The sequence below is a fragment of the Typopeltis vanoorti genome, chromosome 19, assembly GCF_054136105.1.
Source record: "Typopeltis vanoorti isolate ZY-2024b chromosome 19, IOZ_Tvanoo_1.0, whole genome shotgun sequence".
Classification (NCBI taxonomy): Eukaryota; Metazoa; Arthropoda; class Arachnida; order Uropygi; family Thelyphonidae; genus Typopeltis; species Typopeltis vanoorti.
The window spans coordinates 111,044,750-111,070,093 of record NC_143567.1 but is presented as its reverse complement, the minus strand read 5'-3'; the positions used below and the strand labels follow the sequence as shown (position 1 = coordinate 111,070,093).

The 25,344-nt window shown below is 34.9% G+C and overlaps 1 protein-coding gene across 5 annotated transcripts in view; it reads right to left on the bottom strand.

Annotated features, from left to right (window-relative positions):
* The window catches only part of LOC150096442 (heterogeneous nuclear ribonucleoprotein R-like), a 230,302-nt gene that overhangs the window by 89,103 nt on the left and 115,855 nt on the right, over positions 1-25,344 (bottom strand). For all 5 annotated transcript variants that reach the window (XM_090409476.1, XM_090409475.1, XM_090409478.1 and 2 more), the window contains exon 6: positions 22,114-22,249. In XM_090409476.1, the coding sequence (XP_090265602.1) occupies positions 22,114-22,249 (136 nt within the window). The remainder of the gene's footprint in view (positions 1-22,113; positions 22,250-25,344) is intronic.

The following is a 25,344-nucleotide window of genomic DNA, read 5'->3' as shown; positions in this document are numbered from 1 at the left end:
CTTCTGATCAAAACATCCCATACTCACCTTCCGGTGGTCCACCTCATCACTAAGTATCCACCTGGATGTTGATTAAACAAGGATGGGCTGCCAATCTGGTGTTTTGCTTGCCAAACTGAATTCTATATTGACTGAAAATACATATATATAATGATAGTGCAAAATAATCAGACATCATGCCAGCTTATGTGTTGCCAGTTATGCAAGACTCCAACTATTTTTGTCAGAGAAGGAAGGAAAATAGTGAAAAGTCGGCTAATGGAAAAATCTAAAAAGAACTAAATTAGACATCATCAACATAAGAAGCACCAACGGACACACCATGTAGACATAAAACAGTGTTGTTATTGAGAGTATCAAAATGGTAGAGCCTTCTAATTCTGACACCAGAGATCAGAAAAAGGAGACAGTTGATATACTATTCAACACTAATCGTGAAGGTTAGTGTTGGATAACTTTTTGATTGACAGGCAATTCAAGCAAAAAAATGAAGGCAAATTTTAAAATGAAAATCTAGATGAGGTGTATTTGCACTTATGATCACAAAAAGTTCTAATGGCAAAAAAAACAGACAAAGACAAAATGGTCCTTGTTGGTGACCTAAACAGTGCGTGTGTGTGTGTACAAAATCAATTACATGGTAATTTCATTTTAAAGATTATGGACTTTACAACTGTGTTAGATACATTAAATGTTTTCATGATCTGGTCCCATGGCCACCAGACACTTCCCTTAGCCACCTAAACAAATGACACAAACACATACAGTTCACAATTGAAATTGAAAAACAGAACACACTTCCATTTCTAGAACACTTGTCACACGTCTTCCTTCTGGCAGTCTTTCGTTCACTGTTTACCAGAAACCAGCATATATTGGCCAATATATACACAAACTCCTACCACCACCCAACACAAAAACTAGGTAATAATTTATGTTATTTTCGACCATATGAACTGTGGAAAAGATTGACATTAACTGGACATATATTGGTCGAAGTAATGTATTTGATACTAAGTATAAAATACCGACAAGTTTCGCCAACTTAGCTGCTTGACTTCTTCATGGTGAATTAAATAGATACAAAACAACTTAAACACTAAAACTGTTCATGAAGGAATGAACCGAATACAATTGTATTTTTTACAAATACAGAAGAATGTGTACATCACATGCATGGAGCGTGTATGAAATCAACTGTTGTTAAGTAGGACCATTCTGTAATTAGCAGCAAGATTTAACTCTGGCGTGCTTAAAGAGGGTCTTCCAAATATCAGCCAGAATTAATCCTTGGTTTCTGTTGAGGTTGTGTTTAGAATGGATTACTGTTATGGCTTCTTTTATAATTCGGGAGCAGAAATCTTCCTCCTCTAAATAGGGCATGGTGCTTTTGTCCCATTCTATGGTATGGTTTGATAATTTGTCCTGGAGAAACAAAGTGCTAACCCCAAATTGTCTTCTCTGTTGTTGTTTATATCTCTTACATGTTCTTTTTTTCTGATTTCCAAACTTCTAGAGGTCTGACCAATATAATTTAATTCGCATGAACAGGGGATGTTATAGACACTGGCATATTCGAAGAAGGCATGACTGTCTTTGGGAGATCTTAAAAATTGGCGGATAGTCTTTACAGGTTTAAAAGTCACTCGTATTTCATGTGGCTTGAGGAATGGACCAACTGAAAATAACAACTGAAATGGTTCAAAAGCAAGCTAAAAAAATAAATAATTGGTCAACACCCAGGAAGGATGAAAAGCAATCTTTTTGGAATGGGGGGGTGGGGGGGGGGGGGGGTGGGGGGGGGGGGGGGTGGGGGGGGGGGGGGGTGGGGGGGGGGGGGGGTGGGGGGGGGGGGGGGTGGGGGGGGGGGGGGGTGGGGGGGGGGGGGGGTGGGGGGGGGGGGGGGTGGGGGGGGGGGGGGGTGGGGGGGGGGGGGGGTGGGGGGGGGGGGGGGTGGGGGGGGGGGGGGGTGGGGGGGGGGGGGGGTGGGGGGGGGGGGGGGTGGGGGGGGGGGGGGGTGGGGGGGGGGGGGGGTGGGGGGGGGGGGGGGTGGGGGGGGGGGGGGGTGGGGGGGGGGGGGGGTGGGGGGGGGGGGGGGTGGGGGGGGGGGGGGGTGGGGGGGGGGGGGGGTGGGGGGGGGGGGGGGTGGGGGGGGGGGGGGGTGGGGGGGGGGGGGGGTGGGGGGGGGGGGGGGTGGGGGGGGGGGGGGGTGGGGGGGGGGGGGGGTGGGGGGGGGGGGGGGTGGGGGGGGGGGGGGGTGGGGGGGGGGGAGCTTGTGTCCATATGTATATCTTCCTGATACCTTGATACAGAGGTCAAAACGTTGAGTGTTATTTTCATAATTAGAAGCAAAGTAATTACTCCAACACGTGTGTTTTGTCTCCATAAATTCTTCATAATGGATCTGTATTTAAGTTTCATGGATCTTGAAAAGGGATGCGACAAGATGCCAACAGGAAAGCTCTTCGAAACGATACAATTATATAATGTAAATGGGACATCATATTGACCAATACATAGCCTCTATTTAAGCTGTAAGTCACCGGTTAGAATTGAAGGAGGTGTGATGTTAAATCAGGTGTGCTAAAAGGGTACACATTATCTCCACTATTATTCATTATCTATATAGATCACATTATGAGGGAAAGTGGTATTAAATTTGATAAAATTGGCAATTTATTAATAAGATGCACCCCAAATTTACAAGGCAATTTTTAGAAAAAATAAAAATATTCTCAAACCTTAAATTTAATTTATTACCATAACTTGTACCAGCAGAATTCAGTTCGTCTAGACTCATCTTGGCACTATCACTTTCATGTTATTGTCTGAACTACTGTTATCACTCTCTTCAAAAACTAAGTCATCTTCAGTACCATCCATCGCATTACTTATGCTGCATTTTTTAAAAGATTTAATAATTTTTTTAAAATTTATTATTATTATTAAGAGAGACTTCCAAGGAGTCAGAGACTCATCGAAGGAGGCCACATAATACACACACCAGCTATCATATTTATTCTTGAATTCATTCACACTACTTGCACTCACAACATCCAATGGCAATCCATTCCAATCATGCACCACCCTCTGAGAGAAAAATCTAGTCCTCACATCCTTCTTGGCTGCCTTCATTCTCAGCTTCCAAGGATGCCCTCTCGTCCTTTCCCCACCCTTTATAAATTGAAAAATTCCATCAATTGAAATCCTGTATGATGCTTTCAGAAGTTTGTAAGTCTCAATCATAACACCCCTCTTTCTCTGTTTGCTAGTGTCTGCAGTCTATAAATTCTCAATCTGTCTTCATAATCAGCATTATCATTTTTAGCACTCTCCTTTGTATGCTCTCCATTATGATTATTAAAAGATTAATAATCATCTTTTCCATTGAAATCCACATATGCTCTCTCACTAACTACTATTGACGCCAGTAAAATTTTCGTAAGTAAATCGGGAATTCCACATATGCAGGGAGACAAGTGTTTGGCTCACATCGAAAACGTGGGAATCAAAGACTTGCCTGGTATCACCTACCTTCGAACCATAAGACACACCTCAACTCTAAGTCGATTTCTCTAAGGAAAAAGGTACATCTTATGGTCCAAAAAATACAGTACTTCTGAATAAATTCACTACAACTCTGCAAGATTCCCTGACTAAACTTGAATAACAGTTGATAAATTTTGTACGATTATCAGCAATAAAGAGACAAAGACAATGAAAATAGGTAAAAACATTGAAAACATCAAGTGTATCCAGAATTGTGAACCCAGAACAGATAAAAAATTTCGGCTATTTAGGCACAATTTTTAGTAAAGAGAGCAAATTAAGTATGGAATAGTCAACAGAATTAGTAAAGCTGGTATGGTAGGAAGCCAGGTGAATAAAGTACACCCTCTGTCCAAAAAGAACTGAACTTTTCGAAAATAGAAGAAACTAGTGGCGACACCTGTTGTATCTTTTTGTTGTTGAAAGCAGCAACCTTCATTGGTGTTGTGTCTACTGTTTATGACATTCGTTCCATTAGAAACCAAGTTATAGTGCCAAGAGTAACAGTGTGTTTTGACGAAAGGTTGGAAAATGAGTTTCAAACAGAGAGCTGCCATCGACTTTTGTGTTAAACTTGGTAAAAGTTTTACCGAAACGCATCAAATGCTTCAAAAAAGCATACGGTGATGAATGCTTATCCCGTACGCAAGTCTGCGAGTGGTTTAAGCAATTTCAAAGTGGTTGTGAGATGCTTCAAGACAACGAAAAGTCGGGCCGTCCAAAAACTGGACTGAGCGAATGACTGTGATTTCAACAAAGAAAACCCGAAATCATCCGCGAGATTGATTCAAGATAAATTGGGGATTCCAAAATCAACTGTGCACAACATTTTGACCGAGAGTTTGGACCTTCATAAATTGAATTCGCGATTTGTTCCCCACAAGTTGACTGATGACCAAAAAGTGTATCGAATTGAACATTACAAGGACCTCATTAAAACCACTCATAAGGACTCAAACTTGCTTGAAACGATCGTTACTGGTGATGAAACGTGGTGTTTTGAATATGAGCCTGAAACAAAGCGCCAGAGTGCTGAGGAGTGGAGACCACCAGAAGAGGGGCATCCGAAAAAAAGCCACCTGGAGAAGTCAAAAGCAAAGACAATGCTGATTTGTTTCTATGATTCCAAGGGCATTATCTACAAAGAATTCGTTCCGACTGGCCAAATGGTCAATGGTGAGTTTTATATTGAAATTTTTGAGCGATTAATAGTGAGAATTCGTTGCGTACAGCATGAATATCGTGACGACCGACCATTTGTCAAAACACACTTTTGTATGTCTTGGCACTAGTGTCTAATGAAACAAATGTCATAAACAGCAACACTAACGAAGGTTGCTGCTTTTGACAACAAAAAGATACAACAGATGGGGCCACTAGTTTCTTCTATTTTCGAAAAGTTCGGTTTCTTTTTTGGACAGATGGTGTATATATGGAATAAGAAATTAATCAAAACACTAAATTAGCTGTGTACAAGACGGTGTTCAAACCAACTTGAACTTATGGATCTGAGAGCTGGGTGAGAAATAAAACAATCAATCAAAGACTGGACACCTCTGATATGAGTTCTGAGAAAGATTAGTGGAGTGATCAGATGATATCAATGACAGTATCACATTAAAAATGAGGATATTAGGAAAGAATTTGATATTCTTAGCATTCAGGTGCTAGCAGAGCTAATTTCAGGTAGTATGGCCACTTAAACAGAATGGGAGAAGAAAGATTTGCAAAACAAGTGTTCTTTGCCAGGTTGGCAGGAAAACACTCAGAGGAAGACCAAGATGTAGGTGAATTGATAAATTAAAAATGCCTTAGAAACAGATCATGTTGGAGTCTTGATAGATAATATTTTAATTTAGAGGAAAATTATTGATCAGAAGTTAGTAATGGTGCAACTTTTTCATGTATTACTATCATAATATCCTGTATATAGCCTGAGGGTACATATGAGGAATTTAATGATGAAGATTCCAAGAAATTTCGTTCCTTTTTAATCCTTTATGCAAGTGAAAGCAAACAAAATTTGCATGTGAAATAGCTTCACATCGAGACTACTTGTATATAGACGCTAATGACTTCTCATAAATTACCTTAGTATCACATACTGCAACGCACACATCCTAAATAAATATCAATAAATATAATTGCTATAGTCTACACAGCATATAGAAAATTGATACTGAGTATGTGTGGACAGGGCTTAAGAGAGAAGGAAATTATTGATGTTTTTGAAGAGGAGGTCTTTGAAGAACACTTCATGGGGATGCCTGTTCCAGAAAAGACAGACAAACAATGAACGATGAATGGAAGTAGCACAATCTGTGCATTAGAAGTTGAACTACAAATAAATGCTGATTCTGTTGAGGTGCATCCAGGAACATATCTCTACAAAAGTCAATATAGAAACTTTGCCTGTGCAAAGTGGTTGGGGGGGGGGGGGGGATGATCATTAGTCAGAATGCCTTCTTTTGGAGATGAAGGGCAGGTGTTAACTTAGGAGCATCTCTCTTAAATACTATAACCTGTGGATACCATCAGGATTACAAGTCTTTTTTGGCGTGTAGGTTCTTCAAGATCCTTCAGATGTCTGCAGGAAAGTCACAGATGTTTGGCATGTTGATGTGATAACTTGTCACTCTAGCCTGATAACACAAAGGTCTGTAGATTCAATCATCACTAATAGCAAATTTCCAGTAATACATTTAATGGAAATTTAATACTCTGCTTGCAGTATCCTCAGTCAAAAATGCACCATCTTAATCTTGGCAACAAACTGACATTTATTATTATATGCTGTATAATCACTCTGTTCAAATTGAGATTCTCTGTTACATATGTACCTTAATTAAACAGTCCCACAGTAAAAAAATAAAATAATAATAAAAATTTACAAATATTTATTACAAATAGATACACATAAATGTTTAATCATGGAAACTCCCCAGGTCTCACTATATAAGAAAATATTACCTTATCACCATCTCTACCTTTGCATCCTGAGTATGTACAACCCATGGCTGAATACAACTCCAGCTTTTCAGGAAACTTAATAGATGCTTTCTTTCTTAACCACTTACCCACACACAGCACTGTTTATTATAAGATTTTTGGCCTCTCATGTTTTATCATCATCACTGGCTGTGGGTCCAATGACAGTTGGTGTCTAATGCTTGTTTGTCCATTCTTTGCCATTTCTCTCTGTCCAGTGTCAGGTGACTCAAATACTTCAAACTATCAACCAACCACTCTTTCACATTGTCTACCCACTCTTGCCTTTGCTGTCCCCTTCTATTTATATCATTCATTGAACCAAGCATCAAGGTTTTGATCTTTCTACTATTATACATTCAGCAGAAAAAGTCTAAAAAAACTTTGTTTCCTTTAAATTATTTTCTGCGTTGATTTTCTTTGTAGTTTACTTTGAGATACAGTTCTTCATTTGTTACTTTTTGCACCCATTCGATTCACAGAATCTTTCTATAACATGTTCTCTTGAAAGCCAATATTCGTCACACACAGACTTGAACCATCACCCATGTCTCACAGCAAAAGAGCACATGGGAACATGCATGTTTCCAACAGGCTCAGCTTTATAGGGAAGTTCACTAATTTAGTGAACTTCCCTATAAAGCTGAGTGAACTTCCCTATAAAGCTCCATATCTTGTCCAGTGCCTGTAGGTTTATTTTAGCTTTTGTTATTTGAGATCTTTTTTTTTACCATCTAAATCATGTGTCATGTTGCTGCCTAGGTATGGGAAGTTCTTAACCTCATCCATCTATTGACCTTTATTTTCTTTTCATTCTCTTCTCTATGAAGATTGCAAATTGTTTATTTTTGTGCTTTGAATTGAAATTCCCTTTATATTATCCTTTATGATATCCAATGTTCTCTCCAAAAGTGTGAAAAGATCCTTGGAGATATCAAGTCTCCTTGTCTCACTTCTCTTGTCCAGAATCATCTTCCTATTTCTCCAGTTTCTCACAGCAGCCTCTGCATTGCCACTAATTTGCTGCAAGAGGAACATCACATTCTTGTCCACTTCGTGCTGCCTTCTGATCTATACTGTCAAATGCTTTCTGAAAGTCATCAAAATAAGTATAAACCTTTTTATTGTTATGTACAGCTTATTCCACAATTAATCTTAACATTAATATTTAGTGCACAGTACTTCTGTCTCTTCTAAATCCTGCTTGCTCATTTTCCAGCTCTTCTTTCATTAGTTTCTTCATTCTTTCTGTTAATACCATCATAAGCACTTTTCCCAAATGACTCATTAGAGCTATTGTTCTTTAATTTTTGCAGTCCCTTTTGCTTTCTTTTGTGTGAGTAAGTATTAAGATTGATCTTGTTCATTCTTTTGGTGTTTTGCCTTCCTTCCATACCATGTTAAGCAGTTAGTCTATTATCACCTCACCACCATATTTCAACATCTCTCCAGTGATCTCATCATTCCCAGATGTTTGTAGGTTTTCAGATATTTTAATGCCTTTACAACCTCATCCCTGAGTATATTTCTCCCTCTATGCTTGGTGGTGATATTTTGCTCAATTCATCAATTAACTTCTTGGACCTCAACATGTCACTGTCTTACATAACTCAGCAGCATCTTGTCCCTCGCTCTCCAATTTCTTCTGTTCATCAAGATTTCACCATTTTCAGTATTTATGGTTCTCTGCTTTGGACTCCATTTCTTGTGTATGTTTCCGATCATCTTATATACTTCTCTTGTTCTATATTCATCATAGTATTTACTAATGTTATAACATTGTTCCTGTAGCCATTTTGATTTGTATCTGCTAAATGCCTTCTTCACTTCATTGTATTTTACTCTATACTGTTCTTCCATTTACACAGATCTCTCTCTCTCCTTCCCCTAATCTTTAATTTTCTTTTTTTTTTTTTTTGAATTACCTTTAATGTCTCCTAAGAGATCCACCTCTTCTTTGGCTTTTCTGTCTTTGAGGCTGTTTGTTCCATTGCTTTCTTGATTGCAGACACCACTTTGTTTCAATTTTCCATAATGGGTATCGGTTCTTTTTCAAGCACCTTCCTATACACTTTCAACACTCATTGTCCTTATTTTTTTCTTATTCTGATAATGTGCCATCACTTGTCGCTTAAGTTTCACTAAGGCATAATTTGCAACACAAAATTCCAGAAAAAAGACTGGCACATGGCAGTTACCTGATGAACGAACAAAGAATATGCTAGACATGATACTCATAAGCAAGAGATGGGCCACATAAGTTCGGCAGTGTCAAACATTTGATGCCTGCTTCTTGAAATGTTTGACACTGCTGAACTTATGTGGCCCATCTCTTGCTTATGAGTATCACATCTAGCATATTCTTTGTTCTTTCATCAGGTAACTGCCATGTGCACTTACTCCAGTCTTTTTTCTGAAATTTTGTGTTGCAAGTCATGCCTTAGGACAAATTCAAGCATTCTTTGTCCTCTTTCATTGTTTTATTTGCCCATTCTTCTTTCACAACGCTCATTGTCCTTCCCAATCTTTGCATTCCAATCTCCTCCAGTAATATTCTTTGTTCTTTCATCAGGTAACTGCCATGTACACTTACTCCAGTCTTTTTTCTGGAATTGTGTTGCAAGTCATGCCTTAGGACAAATTCAAGCATTTTTTCTCCTCTTTCATTGTTTTATTTGCCCACTGTTCTTTCACATCCCTCATTGTCCTTCCCAATCTTTGCATTCCAATCTTCTCCAGTAATTAGCATAATCTTTGTTTGGTTCTGATTTCGATGTTATTTGAAAGTTGCTACAGAATAACTATATTTCTTCTTCAGTACTGTCAAGTGGGTGAATATACCTGAACCACTGATATTAAATGGCCTTGCTGCAAATCTTGCCATTATTATTATTATTTTATTGACTGGTTTGTATCCTAATAATGCTGCTCTTCTCTTTCAACTGAGAAGAAATCCAACTCCTGTTTGATGATGTTTAATACTATTGCCAGACCACACAATTATTCCACCTCTCATTTCCCTTCACTCTGTCCAGCACATCTTCTTACAGAGCAAGTCAAGCTTTCCAAGAATCCATAAAGTACAGACACTCCATGTTTCCTACTGATGGCTTGTCTCTTGGTGGTAATTTTGTTGCACTTTTTTTTTTTTTAATAGCTAACTTGTCGATCCAACCCCAATTGCTCAGTTGGGTACACAGACCTTGTTTATCTGGCATGTTGTACTTTTTATTTGCACTTTCATGTATGAGGTTAACAACAACAACAAACAAAACAAGAACCCTGGATATATATTACCCCTTTAAAGACCACCTCAAATATGAACAGAAGATAGAAAAATGATCTAAAAAATCATTCAGTGATTTTTTGAACTATATTATAGTTCAAAAACCTACAAATGCATAAATAAAAAAAGTTCTCAGATTAAAAGATGTTTGATCTTGGCTGAAAGAAATCATTAAAAAGCTCAAACTTTATCATGTTAAACCACCCAGAATATATTGAGTCCCAAAAATTTACACACACACCTATTTGAAAGTAAACAGGAATAGAAAATCCATTTAGGTCAAAGACTTCCCCCACTGAATAATTTCAAATTTTACATCACTTGAAAAGAAAAGAAGAAATTAACTTCTGAAACACAACAAAAGAAAAGAGGTATAAAATTTGTGGCAGCAGCAAAAGTATTTTGCTATAAAATAGTGGGATACCTCTGTCATGTACATAGATATTTATACATACAAAGAGTTTCAAAATCAGTCCCAAAACTGGTAAGAAAGTGGTGCAATTCAACATCATTCTATTTTATAGAAATGGAACAATATATCTGTGAACAGTAAGCATGATAGCATGCTGGAACTTTGCTAGGGGATAATCATGATAAAATAATAAGGTAAAGATCATGTTTTTATCTTGGAAAAATTGTAAAGTGATTGGAATATTTGATCCACCATGGTCAGATAGTTATTAGCTATCATGTGGGCTCAATACTCTACTCTCAAATAAAAACCTATCTCTAATAAGCAATATCAAATTTCACTTGTTTGAACTGGGGGAATTGGTGGAGATAAATCAAGTGGATTTTACTGCATTTTTTTAATAAATTCCAAAAGAAAAATCATGATAATGCAGACATCCACTGTATGAGAAAAGAATGCATAAACCATTTGTCGCAAAAACAGACTTCAGTGTAAACAGATCTGAAGGAGAGCTACATGTCAAAAAGCATGGGACTCCTAACCCTAAACTTTTCACTAGGCTATAAATGTCACAAGTTGTGCCATTACAGGCAAAGCACAATCTAGTTATGTCATTATATTAACATGTACAACACACACTTTAATACTGTATTCTCTGCGAAAAAGATTTGTAATTAACATACGTTCACAGCAGAGCAGGACAATACAGATAGAAGAATAATTTTATTTAGTGAAGGTCAATAAGTAAGTGATTTACTACCTTTCATCAGTCTCAATTAAAATAAACTCCTGTATGCAGCTTATTATAAGGCGCATCATAGAGGAACAATAAAATAAAAGTTTATTAGATGCTATATTTCGTCTGTGACAGAATGGAGGATCGAATAAAATAGTATCTGTGCTGTACTCATTCCATTAAACTTTATAATTTAGTTTAAACTAGCACATGAGACTAAATACTAGTCTGTACACAGCCTAAGTTGATTATTTCTTAATTATGATTACTGAATCATAAACGTTTCAGTAGTCCTGAGGGACAGTCATTTTGAATATGAAATGAAATGATGTTACTTTATATTCACTAAGAGTCCAACACCTAGGGTTGGACTCTTAGTGAATATAAAGTAAATGCAACTTTATTTTCTTTAAAATTATTCAAAAATTTCCACCCAACTGCAACTTTCATTTCTTAAGTTAACTTGTCCAAAGAATAATAATATTTTGTGCTATTATTTTAGCCACTCCAATAACAGACTGTTAGACATCTATAAATGTACAAGTGTCAGAACATCCAGTCTGGTTTTGCAAGAAGAATAACCGATTTCTGGAAAGAAAACGATCCTGCTTTTAACCTAAAAATGCTCCTCATCATAAAGAAAATTTGAACCTAAGTCTCTCCTAACAAAGTGAAGACCAGCAAAAATACCATGCTAGTAGTATACATTCAGCAACAGAAAACACAGATATCAATTTAATTTGAATGTTCTTTTGGTGAAATGCTGCCATGATGTCCTCGTATTTTACAGATAGCACAGAAATGGGATGGGGGGAAGAGGAGTTAGGAGTAACAATACATGAATGGAACTTTTCTAAGATATTTACTTAGTTTCTTCAATTTACAATGTGACAACCAATGTCATATTTACATATCATATCTAAAAAAAAAATTAAAAAAAAAAAACATTCTGTAATAACAGCAATGACTTTTGAACAACTAAACATGAATTCCTTTAAAAAAATTAATTTATTACAGCAAACCACTCATTAATAGTTGCAAGTCAAGAAACCTTTCTTGGAGATGAGACATGCTTAAATACTTTCAGAGACAAAGAAAAGGCTTAACATACTTAGCATCCAAGGTCAACTTATGAGTACACAGACTAGCAGATCAGTATGTAGCCAGAAAAACAAACCGAATTCTACCTAAGCATAAAAAACTGAAACACAGTACTGATAAAAACAACTTGTACCTGTGAGCAGTTTTTCCCCCTTGGGAAAAAATAAGTTTTCCATATTTCATATAATTAAAAAAGACTAAGAAATATTTAACTTTTCATCTTCTTTAAATCCTACTGCTATTGACCTTATTTTTATGAGATGAGGACCATTCATCAGCCGATATATCTACATAATACAAATGTCACTAAGTAATTTTGCTTTAGCTATTTTGAGATGAAATATGAACCATTCTGGCATGGGATACAAAAGATGACATTTTGGCCTACTGAACTATGTGATATGCACAGCAGATGTAGGACAGGAAAAGACAGGAGATGAAAATTATATAGGGTACAAATAGCTAATCCATATTTCATTCATACTGTTAGTAAGTTCCTGCCCCTGAAAAAATACAGAGAAAAATGTATGAAAGCCTAAATGTGTAAAAAAGTAGCTAAATAAAGTTCATGGGGACATGGGGAAAATACAGAAAATAAATATCAAGAAAGTGGCAAGATGTTCTGAAGCATATTGCAAAAGGCTTAAAAATGAAAGAGCACTACAAAAGGAATCAATTCTAAATATAAAGGTTACAGTATGAAAGGTGAATATATGGACATGCTAGATGTGGAGCAGTTTGAAACATTAAGTGATGTATTTAAATTGTATGGATCTGGAAAATACATATGATAAGATCTCAAGGGAGACTCTTGAAAACCCTATATGGTATAAATAGGACATTAAATAAACCATCATTAAAGGTTATAAAGTGCATAAAATCAGGTGTAAGGTTGCTGTTACTGGGAAGTACAGCCAAGCAACTAATGCTATGAGGATATTATATATGATTATGATATATGTATATCATTATGGTTTGTCTGATTTATGTGATGAAAGACCCTTCATCTACATATGAGACTGGTTAACTGACCTTCACTTGAAAAGTCTATTCACATACTAGTTGGGATTCACCCCCGGGCCTTAACAACCAAAGCACATCATTGATATTGACTGATTTACAGAGATGCCACTTGCAAGGTAAGTAAAGAATGCACAATAACTTCATTATTCACCAGCTCTATGGATCGAATTTTAAAAAAAAGTGACATTCCAGTGATATTAAACTTGCTCTTTTCTCTTTATGTAGATGCTAAGATTCTAAAATAAAGAAAATAATAACTAACTAGTCTTCACTACTCCAACTAGGAGCAATCACAGAAAATAATGAATATCGTAACTGTATGATGTTCGTTGATATTAGGTCAGTTTTGTAAGGAAACCAGTCTATAATATTGCTTCAGCAAAATAGAATTGAATATCATACTGAAAAGAAAATATAGGCAAAAAAGTTAATAGTGAACTAAGTATACAAATATTACCGGAAGAAAAATGAAGGAGTCTGAAAACAAACTCTTCAAGACTCAGGCAGACTTTGCAAAAAACTCAATTAAGAGATAGTGAAGTGTCTGCAAGAATAGGAAAATCAAAACTCCATAATGGATGAAAGAAGTGAAAGCGGCAGACTATGTAGAAAAGACAAACATCTCCAGAATGTAACTGTGGTGCTCCACAACATGCAACATATTGTAACAAAATGCATTTTCGGTGCTTATCAGAATGACTGGAATGACTTTTTACAAGCGGCTCCTGAAGCTGTGACCTGGATTACGAACTTAGATCTGAATTTATAATGATATATATGTTTCATTTCCTTATTATAACATATTAAGACTTTTACTTTTAACTCTTATTTTAATTTTCCAACTTCTTGGATTAGATCTGTGTTTTCTTTCAAAGTTTTAACTTAAAATATTTTAAATTCTTCAATTCTGTTAATATATAATGACATCATTATTCTCTTTTTTAACATCATGTTTTTGCCATGAGCTATGTATGTATGTATGTATGTAGAAAAGAAGAAAGCATATCAAAAGTTCCTAGCAAGCACAGCAGATGCCCAAAGAGAATACAGAAAAAGTTCAAGAAAAGAAAGCACTGTGTAGGTAAAGTTTTGTATGGCATACAGTGACTGCTGCATAATTCAAGTCTGTCAGGAGGTGGAATTGCAGATGACTAGAGTTCTTATGCTTCCCATCTATAAAAACAAAACAGTATGTGATAATTATGGAGGATCCCAGTGCTACAGATCAGATTTATGCAAGTATGCTTAAGAAGATGCAAAAAGGAATTGTGAAAAAGAAAAGAACTGCATCCACACACACATATATATATATATATATATATGTGCGGATGCAGTTCTTTTATATTTATATATATATATATATATATATATGGGAGTAACAAATTTGCTATGATGATCAGCAAAAATAGCCATCTTGTGAAAATATGCAGGAACAATGAAAACTTTGGCTGCATCCTGAATAGAAAATCTATAAAACAAGTAAAACATTTCGTTATTTAAGTACAATTTTTAACAATGATACCAAAGTAAATATGGAAATAAATAACAGAATAAGCAAAGCTGAGTTGAATAAATTTATATGGAATAAGATAGAAACTAGTCCAGACACCAAACTACATATCTGGGTTAGAAGTAATACAGTTGACCAAAGACTGAAGACCATACATATGAGTTATATGAAAAATTAGATCAAAAAGATGACATTACTGGCAGAATCATGTTAAAAATGAAGATAAGAAAGGAACCTGACACTGTTAGCATTCAGGAAGGGTCTCAGCACAGTTAATCTCAGGTGTTATGATCACTGAATATAAGCGATTAGCAAAGGACATGTTTAATGCCAAGATGACAGGAAAAGACCCAGAGGTAGACCAAAATGTAGATGCACTGATGCAGTTGGAAGGGAATCACTTAGAAGACCAAAACTTAAGTGCCGATAGTATCGAAGTCCTGGCAGATAACAGAATAATTTGTAAAAAAAGTTGAGAATAGGAATTGAGTAATAACATCAACTCCTCATTTAATACCATTATAGTATCTTGTACACCCTCTTGATTTTACATATTAGGAATATGATGATGACAATACAGAATTCAAACACAAATATTTCAAACCAAAAGACATCACTGATACTGCTCTGGGTGTAAGGTAAGCAAAGGATGCACAAAATCTTCACTAGTCATCCATCTGAATCATGTTATAAGGAAAGTGGCAATCACAGCTGATATCAAAATTGACAACATTAAACTTGCTCATTTAACTTCATACAGACATTAGATTCCAATTTTTTTCTTTATTTCTTTTTTAAAAAAGAATGTAGTTCATCTCCAGGACTAACTAGAAAAACTACAAAGGAGAAGAAATTGGTATGGATTACAGTAATTTAAAAACTATGATAAAATGTGGTTTCCATTCAAACTGAAAAACAATCTTTGATGACTGTGCTCAAGCAGCTGAAATTAATTTTTGCAATCAAAGCTCAGTCAGCCAGAATAAATTTAAACTTCTCCAAAACACGACAGTACATTATATAAATCAGAGTTCAAACCAACTGTACTTATGGGTATGACAGCTGGGTTATAAATAAAAGAACTGATGAAAGGTAAGAAACCAGAGATGGCATTGCCAGAAGAATCATACACAAAATAAAGACATTAGAAATTAATATGACATTACTAGCATTCAAGAACTTCACTTCTGGGGAGATATAATGTATGGTCACTTAAACAGAATGGGAGAGAAAATGTTTAAAATTAGGTGTTTAATACCAGCAGGAAAAAGACCCAGAGAAAGTCTACAATTTAGGAGAATTGATATAGTTAGAAATTAGGGCAGAGATCAACAAAAATGCTTGTCCACTCACCGAATGGTGAGCAGATTTTGCTAGCAGCAAGTAGCTGCAGACTAAACAAAATCTTTTAACTTTAAGAAAAATGCAACTTCTGTTGCACTTTTCTTAAAGTTTATCACTTTATGCAACTCCTGATGATTTACTGAGACATATGATTAAAAAAATAATAATGGAGAAACGAGTGTATTTTTTGTATGGTGAGTAGGGTTTTTCTATGTTGAGCACTGCCTTAAGAAATCAGAAATGTAAGATTTGAAAATACTCAGGTCCTAACAAATAGCATATTAATTAATAATTATTAAAGGCAGGTGATAATAATGGAAATTTAATTATGTAGTACTATCATGATATCTTCTAGACCCACTGCAAGTATGTATTAGGAAATGACATTTTTTTTTTTTTTACATTCTAAATTATAGAAATTATGTTAATTGTAAGCATTTCTAAAAATATTTCTTTTAGTCATTCGACTTTGGTATTTTTCCTTTTATATGCTTAATATTTCAACAATGTTGCTATCTAAAATTTGAAAGTAGGTGAAAACAACATATACAAAATCCTCCTTACATAAAGTATAGTTTTTATCAATTCATTCATTACAGAATTGCCTGCTGCATGAGATTTTTTCCTTCATCTGGTATGTGATATATTTGAAGCTGTAATAATGTGAACCTTATTTTTTTTTCTTTGTCTTCTTTTTTTTTTTTTTTTTTTTTATGTACTAATAAAATAAAAGGTCCAATATTCAAAAGTGCAGACAAAACAAATATGTATAAGGATTAAATTAATTTTTATGCAAGAGTTAATTCTGTTTACTTCTCACAGGATGGCAGGTTCTAAAAAGTCATATGAAATTGCATAACTAGTATCTGGGATGTGCTTCTGAGCTATTAGAAAATTTACATCATGTTTAGTTATTTATTGCATACAAAAATCAAACGACAAGACTGTTAAGTAGTAAAAGCAGGATTTTTAAATTTCAAAAATTGTAGATTTCTTTTATAAAGGTCTTTAAAAGACATATTCAAGCACAGACTGATTCAATCCTTTGCCTTTTGTTCTAAATATACGTATAAAAAACAGTCTCCTTTTAGCAATTAAAACATACATTAAGAATATCAAGTGAACTTTGGGTGAAAATTAAACAGGAACAAGTTCAATTACACTCCTATTTATGGACCCCAAAATTTCCTTTTCCTGTGGAAATGAGGTAAAACAAGTATTGAGGGAAAGTAGAGAAATGATATTTTGCCATTTCTTGTTTTACTTTTAACCCCTATGGCAGTGTATCTTTGGCTTTTAAGATGTACTCAGCTTATATGCTATCCTCATATTTGACAGATACAATGCATAATGAACTTATGAATAAAAGGAACATTTAAATCGGTTCATTCAAGGATATTCTCAAAGCACAGATATCGACTAAGATCTGTGGTTCAGTAACTTTCTACCCACAAAGTATATGTCATTATTATGTATATCAGAATGATATAGAATAATAAAGATTTTATTTAATATTAAAAGATTAATCAATATTAAAAAGTTAAGTGCAATCAAAACAACTATCCCTAAAATAGCATGAATTTGCAATGGCTAAGAGGGAATGATTTAAAAAAGAATCTTATCAGTTATTAAAAATCTCTCTAAAATTTAAGTGGCAGATTATTTTTCATACAAAAAATCCAAATGATGGCTACAGTGAGTTGAATAACACATTTAATACTTTCTTTGCAATGATTTAAACCAAAAAAATTATTTCCAGCAGTATTATGAACAAAATGTGTCATGGAAATCAATGAAAAAATGGTAGACACATTAAATACATCTGAAAACAAAAGAGAAGCATCATTAGTATAACAAGGATTATACTTTATGCACAAGTTACTATGCATAACAAGCTCAAGAATAAAAAGAATATTCAAACCATCCTCTTCAAAGATATCACCAGGGCTTGAAAAATTTGGTACTGATTCACAGGTCGGCAAATATCTCACTAGTCGGATGTTAGTCTGGGTGTACTCTACCATAGTCGCCTCATTTATCATAGTTATACATTTAATCCTGGATCTGGTCAATTTATAAGCTAATGTTAATATAATGGCCAAATTTTACCCTATATAACTACAGGTGTTGAAACAGATATGTGAGATACTTATATATATTAGGTGTCTATACATATGCCTTTAATCACTTTTATGAAAAAATATTCTTCTCTGCTGTTATAAAATGTTGCAAGCATTCAGTATCATAAAAACTGTCAACAAAATAAAATCTTTAGGTAAGGCACTTATAACTATATTAATGGGTTTCTGAAATCTGATTGGCTCCAAAACAGTCAGGTGGACAGAGGGCTAGTGATGTGATATCACAAAGAAGCAAGTCTAAAAACAATCAAAAAATATATAGGTTAGAATCAATAATAAAGAAATATTTTGGACAACTAAATACCATCCCCAGATTTCCTATAAATATTCCTCTATAAATGATCATATTCTGCATATACAATCATCATCAAATTCCTGCCATGTACCCTCAAGGGGTGTACAGGATATGACAGTACTACACGAAAAAAATTACATCATTACTAACTTCCTGTCTACAATTTTCCTCCAAATCAGTCTGTTAGTTGTCAAGACTCCAACATTACCAGATCTTATATTTCTATCGTCTAAGGCACTTTGTACCATATCAATCCACCTATATCTTGGTCTTCCTCTGGGTTGTTTTGCTGCCAACCTGGCAGAGAACACTTGTTTTGTTAATCTTTCTTCGCCCATTATGTTTAAGTGACCATACCACCTGAGATTAGCTCTGCTAACGCATTCCTGGATGCTGACAATGTCAAGTTCTTTCCTAATATCCTCATTTTTAATATGATATTGCCATTGATGCCATCTGTTCACGCCTATAATCTTTCTCAGGACTCTCATATCTGCGGTCTCTAGTCTTTGGGCAAGTGTTTTACTTCTGACCCAGCTCTCAGATCCATAAGTTAAAACTGGTTTGAACACTGTCTTGTATACAGCTAATTTAGTGTTCTGACTAATTTCTCTCTAAAGACTAAGTAATACCAACTTTGCTTATTCTGTTGTCTATTTCTATATTTAATTTACCATCACACTAAAAATTGTGCCTAAATAGATGAAATGTTTTACTTGTTCCACAGGTTCTCCATTCACAACACACTTGACATTTTCAATGATTCTTCCTATTTTCATTGTCTTTGTCTTTTTAATGCTGACCTTCATACCATATCTATTATAACAGTTATTCAATTTAGTCAGAGAATCTTGCAGACTTGTAGCGGATTTATTTAGAAGTATAATATCATCCGCATAAAGCAAAGAGCTGACATTAACATTTCCAATTTTGATATCATGTTTAATACCACTATCCTTCATAATGTGATCCATATAGATAATAAATAACAGAGGGGATAATGTACATCCTTGTCTCACACCAGATTTAACATTAAACCATCTTCCTGTATTCCTTCAATTCTAACTGCTGACTTACAACTCAAATAAAGACTAAGTATTACTTGATACAATGCCCCACTGACACCATATAACTGTAGCGTATTGAACAGCTTCAATCTTGGCACCTTGTCATATGCCTTTTCCAAATCGACAAAACTTAAATACAGATCTTTGTTATATTCCCATGCTTTTTCGACTATTCGTCGTAAAGTGAAGATCTGATTCTGACAGCCTCTAATTGGTCTGAATCCAGCTTGTTCTTCACCCAGCTTTTCTTCTACAATTCTTCTCAACTGTTTCTTAAGTATACTTGCATAGATCTTCCCAGGAACACTCAGCAGGGAAATACCTCTGTAATTCTCACATTCAGTTTTATTTCCCTTTTTTTATATATGGGTACTATGAGAGCTCTACTCCAATCATCGAGAATTCGTCCCTCTGTCCAGGCTTTCTGAACTATGCAGTGCAGTCACTGTAAGACTCTTATGCCACCATACTTAAGCATTTCTGGTCGAACATCATCTACTCCTGCTACCTTTCCACATTTTAAGCCTTTGATGGCTTTTTCTACTTCAAGTATGGATATGTATTCCTGACTGCATGCCTGGTAAGTGTTTTTTACCACTGTGCTGTCATCACTGCTTGTTTAATTTAGCAGTTTTTCAAAGTAATTACTCCATACTTCAAGGATATCTTTTTCTTCCATTTTCATGTCACCTTTATCATCTCAACTCCTTTTTACAGCACTCTTTCCTCCATTCCTAAGCTTCTTCAACAACCTCCAGAATATTTTGCCACCTTCTTGATATTTATTTTCTATATTCTTGCCAAAGTCCTTCCATGACTTTTGTTTAGCTAGTTTTACACAGTGTTTAGCTTTCTTACATGCTTTTTTTGACTGCTGCCCACTGCATATCTGTATTCTCTAAGAGCACAAGCTGACTTATTTGCCAGGAACTTTTGATATGCTTTCTTCTTTTCCTTCATGCCTCTTTAACTTCCTGTGTCTACCATGGAGTTCTAATTTTTCTATCTTTGCAAACAACTTCACCACATGCCTCTCTAGCTGAATCAATCAGGGCTTTCTTCAAGGCTTGCCAATGAATACAATCACATATACAATCAATGGGTAAGAAATAAGCAATTTACTGCTGCCCACTTCATATCTACTTTAGGTTGCATGTAATGATTATTTGGTTACCACGAGGAATGACTGTACGTTCTTTGATAAAATGATTGTATGTGTATAATATCCTCTCGCTAACTGTATTCCATTATGACAAAATTGGTGATAATTGACAAATCAGGCATTTATAAAGACTAATGTTTCCCTAATTGATGCTATAAGCAAGGTAAGTAAGCAAAAAATATGAAACAGAATTAGCATTACATAAATGAAGCTGACAATTAAACACTTTTGCTTTTTTTTACTCTTCAACTAAAATTCTCGCTTATCATAGGAAGGCAGACAAGTGCGTTTTTCAAGCCCTGGATATTACTAAGATAAGTGATCATATATTCCTCTGTATCTATGTGACCAAAACAAACAGACATTTTTAGAGAAACATAAAAGCTGCAAGCAGAGCTGATGGTTATTGTAAGAAATATTTAAAAGAGCTAGTATTAGAGATGCTTTTCATAGACTTCTAGATAAGCCTAAATTGGAAGATCTTAAATGGAGATAGCAAGTTTTTCTCCCTGCCTTAAAAAGTGGTTTTGTACAATATTAGTTATCAGTGGAAAGGAAAAAGCAGAGATATTTTTACTTCTTATAAATAAAATGGGGAAAGAGTCTCCCCTGCCAAAAAAAAGTTCAGTCTTAAGTAAAAATTCTCAACAAGAGTGTTGCAAAGTTTGTAAAAGAATGTAGTATCAAAAAAGAAGTGATCGCAATTTTGAATAGGCTGATATAGTAAATACAGTGATTATGGATAACAATATATCAGAATTTCGCTAAGCATTAAAATTAGGCTGATGGACATGGAAAAAATAAGTATTATTTCACAGAATTTATAGTTAGTGCTGCTCTATGCTATTGGAATCTAGATATATCAGATTATAATAATTTGATATAGTCTTTGTAATTGGAGATTCTATTCTCTAATTCTAGAAAATAAGGAGACTGTTGTTAACAGTTTTAAAAAAATAAATACAAATTGGATTGAATAGAATTATAAATGAAATATATGGGGTCAATTATTTCTCTCTTCAAATGACTAAGATTGTATACATACCTCACATTTAAATCACATTGGTGGAGTAATGCTTCTATGTAATGGAATCATATGGACTTTTTTTAACCATATGAGTCTGTAGGAATCATATGGAAAAAAAATAAATTATGCATATATATGCTCGTGTCTTCTATTGAATATGAAGGGGTGGTAGGATGGAATCTGAATCTATTCCATTAATTAAAGACATGTAGGAATGAAAAATTCTAAGGAAATTTATTTTTTGCATGTACAACACATGATAAGAAATTTGTTCATGTTTTATATATATATATATATAGGCAGAGCGTCTTTTCATTTGATTATCTTTATTTCAGACTAGTGTGAATAGTTGGGGCATTTATTGGGGAAAAAAAAAGTGGATGACATAATGAAATGTTTTATAAATAAAATGGGGAAAGAGTGCTTTTTTTTTCTAAATTAAAAAACTAATCTGGTCTTGAACTGTGCATACCTGTTAATTTACCAAATTCTTCAAAGATCTCCTCTTTGCTCTTGCTCTTAGGGATGTTACCCACAAAAAGCCGAAGGTTTGGAACTGATACATTGACTTTCAGAGTCTTGCCCTTTTTGATTTCATAATTATCCAGCTGAAAGTAAAAAAGACCACAAAATTTTGCCAAATGAGATTTTCCGAATAATACATGCCGAATAAAAGCCAAAACATTAATATACCAGAAGGATTTTGGTTTTGCATCAGTAGTACCTGCGATGCATTGAGTTCCTGCAAAAAATTGTGGGATGCAGAATTTCACAGGGATAATGCAATGAAATTTATCAATGCATTATCAATGTTATTTTACGGATGAATAGATTGCAGATTTTTTTTTTTTTTTTTTTTTTTTTTTTTTTTTTTTTTTTTTTATTTTATAAATTTTGTTTTCGTGTAATATGAACAGAATCATAGATGAGCAAAAGAGGAGACCCGTGGTGGTGTAGGGTAACAATTTTGAAAAACCTGCACCATCAGAGGCCTGTTTGTCTTTTTACATCTCTGACCTCAGAAGAAAAATCTGCTGAATTTTTAATTATGGTGCACAGTTTCTCTTTACGTTCAAGCAAATAAATCTTTCCCTTATTTGCATCTGGAAGAGAAACACTAAAAACCCAAGTAACACCATATTAATCATACAGAAGAATAGTATATCTAATATCTTGAGTTCTACAGTGTTGTACTTCAATAATTTTCAATAATTACTTCCTGAGTTACTTTGATATATTTCTTCATAGACATATTTCTACATTTCGAAAAAACGTTAACTGATTTTGCTGATACACAGAACATTTTTTCTTTCATATAAAAGAAAATGGTAATATTTATGATAGCTTACAGCTTTCATATTTTACATAATAATAATGTATAAATTCTCTTTTAAGCATACGTTATAAAAATTTTTATAAATGATAGAGTTCAGAATTATAATAATCAGATTTCAGTATGTGTGTGTGTGTGTGTATATATGTCTAAGTAACAGACATTTACTAATGAAATACCTCATAATAAGTACAGTTAATGCTCTGCTGATTTTTAAATAAAAATAATAAGACTAATTCATCAATTCTGTAATGCTAATTTTTTTTAGCCAATTCTGTTTTCATTATGATTTCACCCCTTTCAAAGAGACATCGGCCAGACTCCATAAATAAAATCTAGTCCCTATGTATCGGTGTAAACCTATGCTACAAAAATGCAGAATTGGTGGGGTTTTGAGAAAGAAACTGAAGCACTTAAAGAAAACTAACTCCAGGACCTCAATCTAGTCTCAGGCTGTGGTCTTGGAATTGGTTTTACAACTGCCAACATGGATTTTACTTGTGGTTGTCATTAGCATTTTCTAGATATTTCATCAAATTTAATAGAAATCCACTTAGCAAACTACCATCTCATGATTTCTACCCTTTACAACTAGGCGGCAAACTTTTTTTCTGACTGTTTAATGTATATTACTGTAGCCCCTTTTCTTGACCGCACGGTTAGCCTAGTGGCTTTGCGCTTCGCAACCATATGCGTGGGGAAGGAGTGTCCCAGGTTCGATTCCCGTTGTAGACGTGAGGAATTTGAGGATCTTCCTCAGGCATAGCCAAGTTAGCCGGTCTTGGGCGCGGTCAGTAGGGTTTTTTCCGCCAGTTTATCTGGCGCTTTTCATCCCGCAAGCAGGCAAACCGGCCCCGTGAACATACACCTCTACAGTCAAAATTATATCCTCCCCCAGCGGCAGACCAGGCGACGGGTCGGTTGGGAGTAGTATTAACAAGAAGTCGCATATAAGTAACACGCGGACCCTACATAGGAAGCGGGAATGACGCGTAGAAGAAGAAGACTGTAGCCCCTTTTCTTCAGATTTACCTATTCGGTATCTAGCAATTTTTTTCTCCGATGCATGAACAATTACTTTTTCCATCCACCTCAAATCCTATTCTTAGTTTTGCTGATTCAGGCATACTTCATCCTCTTTATCTGACCTTGGAGTGTTCCAATATTCAATGTTTAATAACTTCCACAACCAACAGTTGCTGATAAGCCAATGACAAAGCCAGATCTATTCTTTTCATCTGCTATTCTCTTTTATCCTTTTCTGAAAAATATCCACAGCTGAACCAGCTTTTAAAACACTTAGTTCTTCCTTTTCCCCCTCCTGCCCACTAAGGATGCTTCATTTGTACAATTAACAGTCTTGGTATGTTACCTCATGAGTTACCACCAAGACTCCCTAAAAATTCATCAAAGAATTTTTAGGAAAGTCAAAAGGAATTTAGGAAAGCCAAATAAAACTCAATCCTATTATTTCTTGTAAAAAAAAAGAACTATTTTCTTCTGTAATACTCAATTTGTTTTTGGGATAACATAAACTTGAATCTCTCTCAGCATAAATGCATTATAAACAGTGGCGACTCATCCATAAGGGCTGCATTCAGTGCAGCCCTTATGGATGAGCCGCCATTGATTATAAATATCGCCTTCTCAGCATCCAAAAAAATAATATTGTCTCTTCTACTCAAGGCAAGATTTTATCTCTAAACAGCTTAAATTAAATTAAATATTAAATGTAAACAAAATAAGAAGTCAGTGCAACCACTGAATCCCATTATCACATTTGAAATAGTACCACTAAGATCGCCCTCATATTGACTCATACAGGAGATTAGGTTGATTAATGACCCAAATCTCACTAATTCATTCCACACTCTCTCTCCCCCATAAACAATCAGTTTCTTTTATTTGCAAATTATCCTGAAAGGGTTATAAAAATAGAGAATTATAAAAATTTTGCCTAACCTGTCAGTGTTATTCACCTCTAACAGTGGTCTTCTGCAGAATAGACAACCAATATGGTCAATGCATACACATTTTTCTCAATATGCTACATGGATGTGCTATATTTTTAGGGTTTGCATATGCTACAGTAAAATACAATCACAACTAGAAAAATGAAAAAGGTAAACCATGCATATATGGTCCAGATTTGATCTAGATATAAAGTGAAAATGATAAAGAAATAAGCAGGTGAACAAAGCTTAACGACCATAAGATTTGCTATATTTTTATTATTTACTGTATTATTCACTGTTGGTGGTCTCTTACCATCAACAGTAAATACAACTGTGAAGGATGCTGCTTGTATAAAGGAACATGTGAAAGGATCTGCCTCTTTAAAATGACCAATACCAATAAATTGTTCTGGTG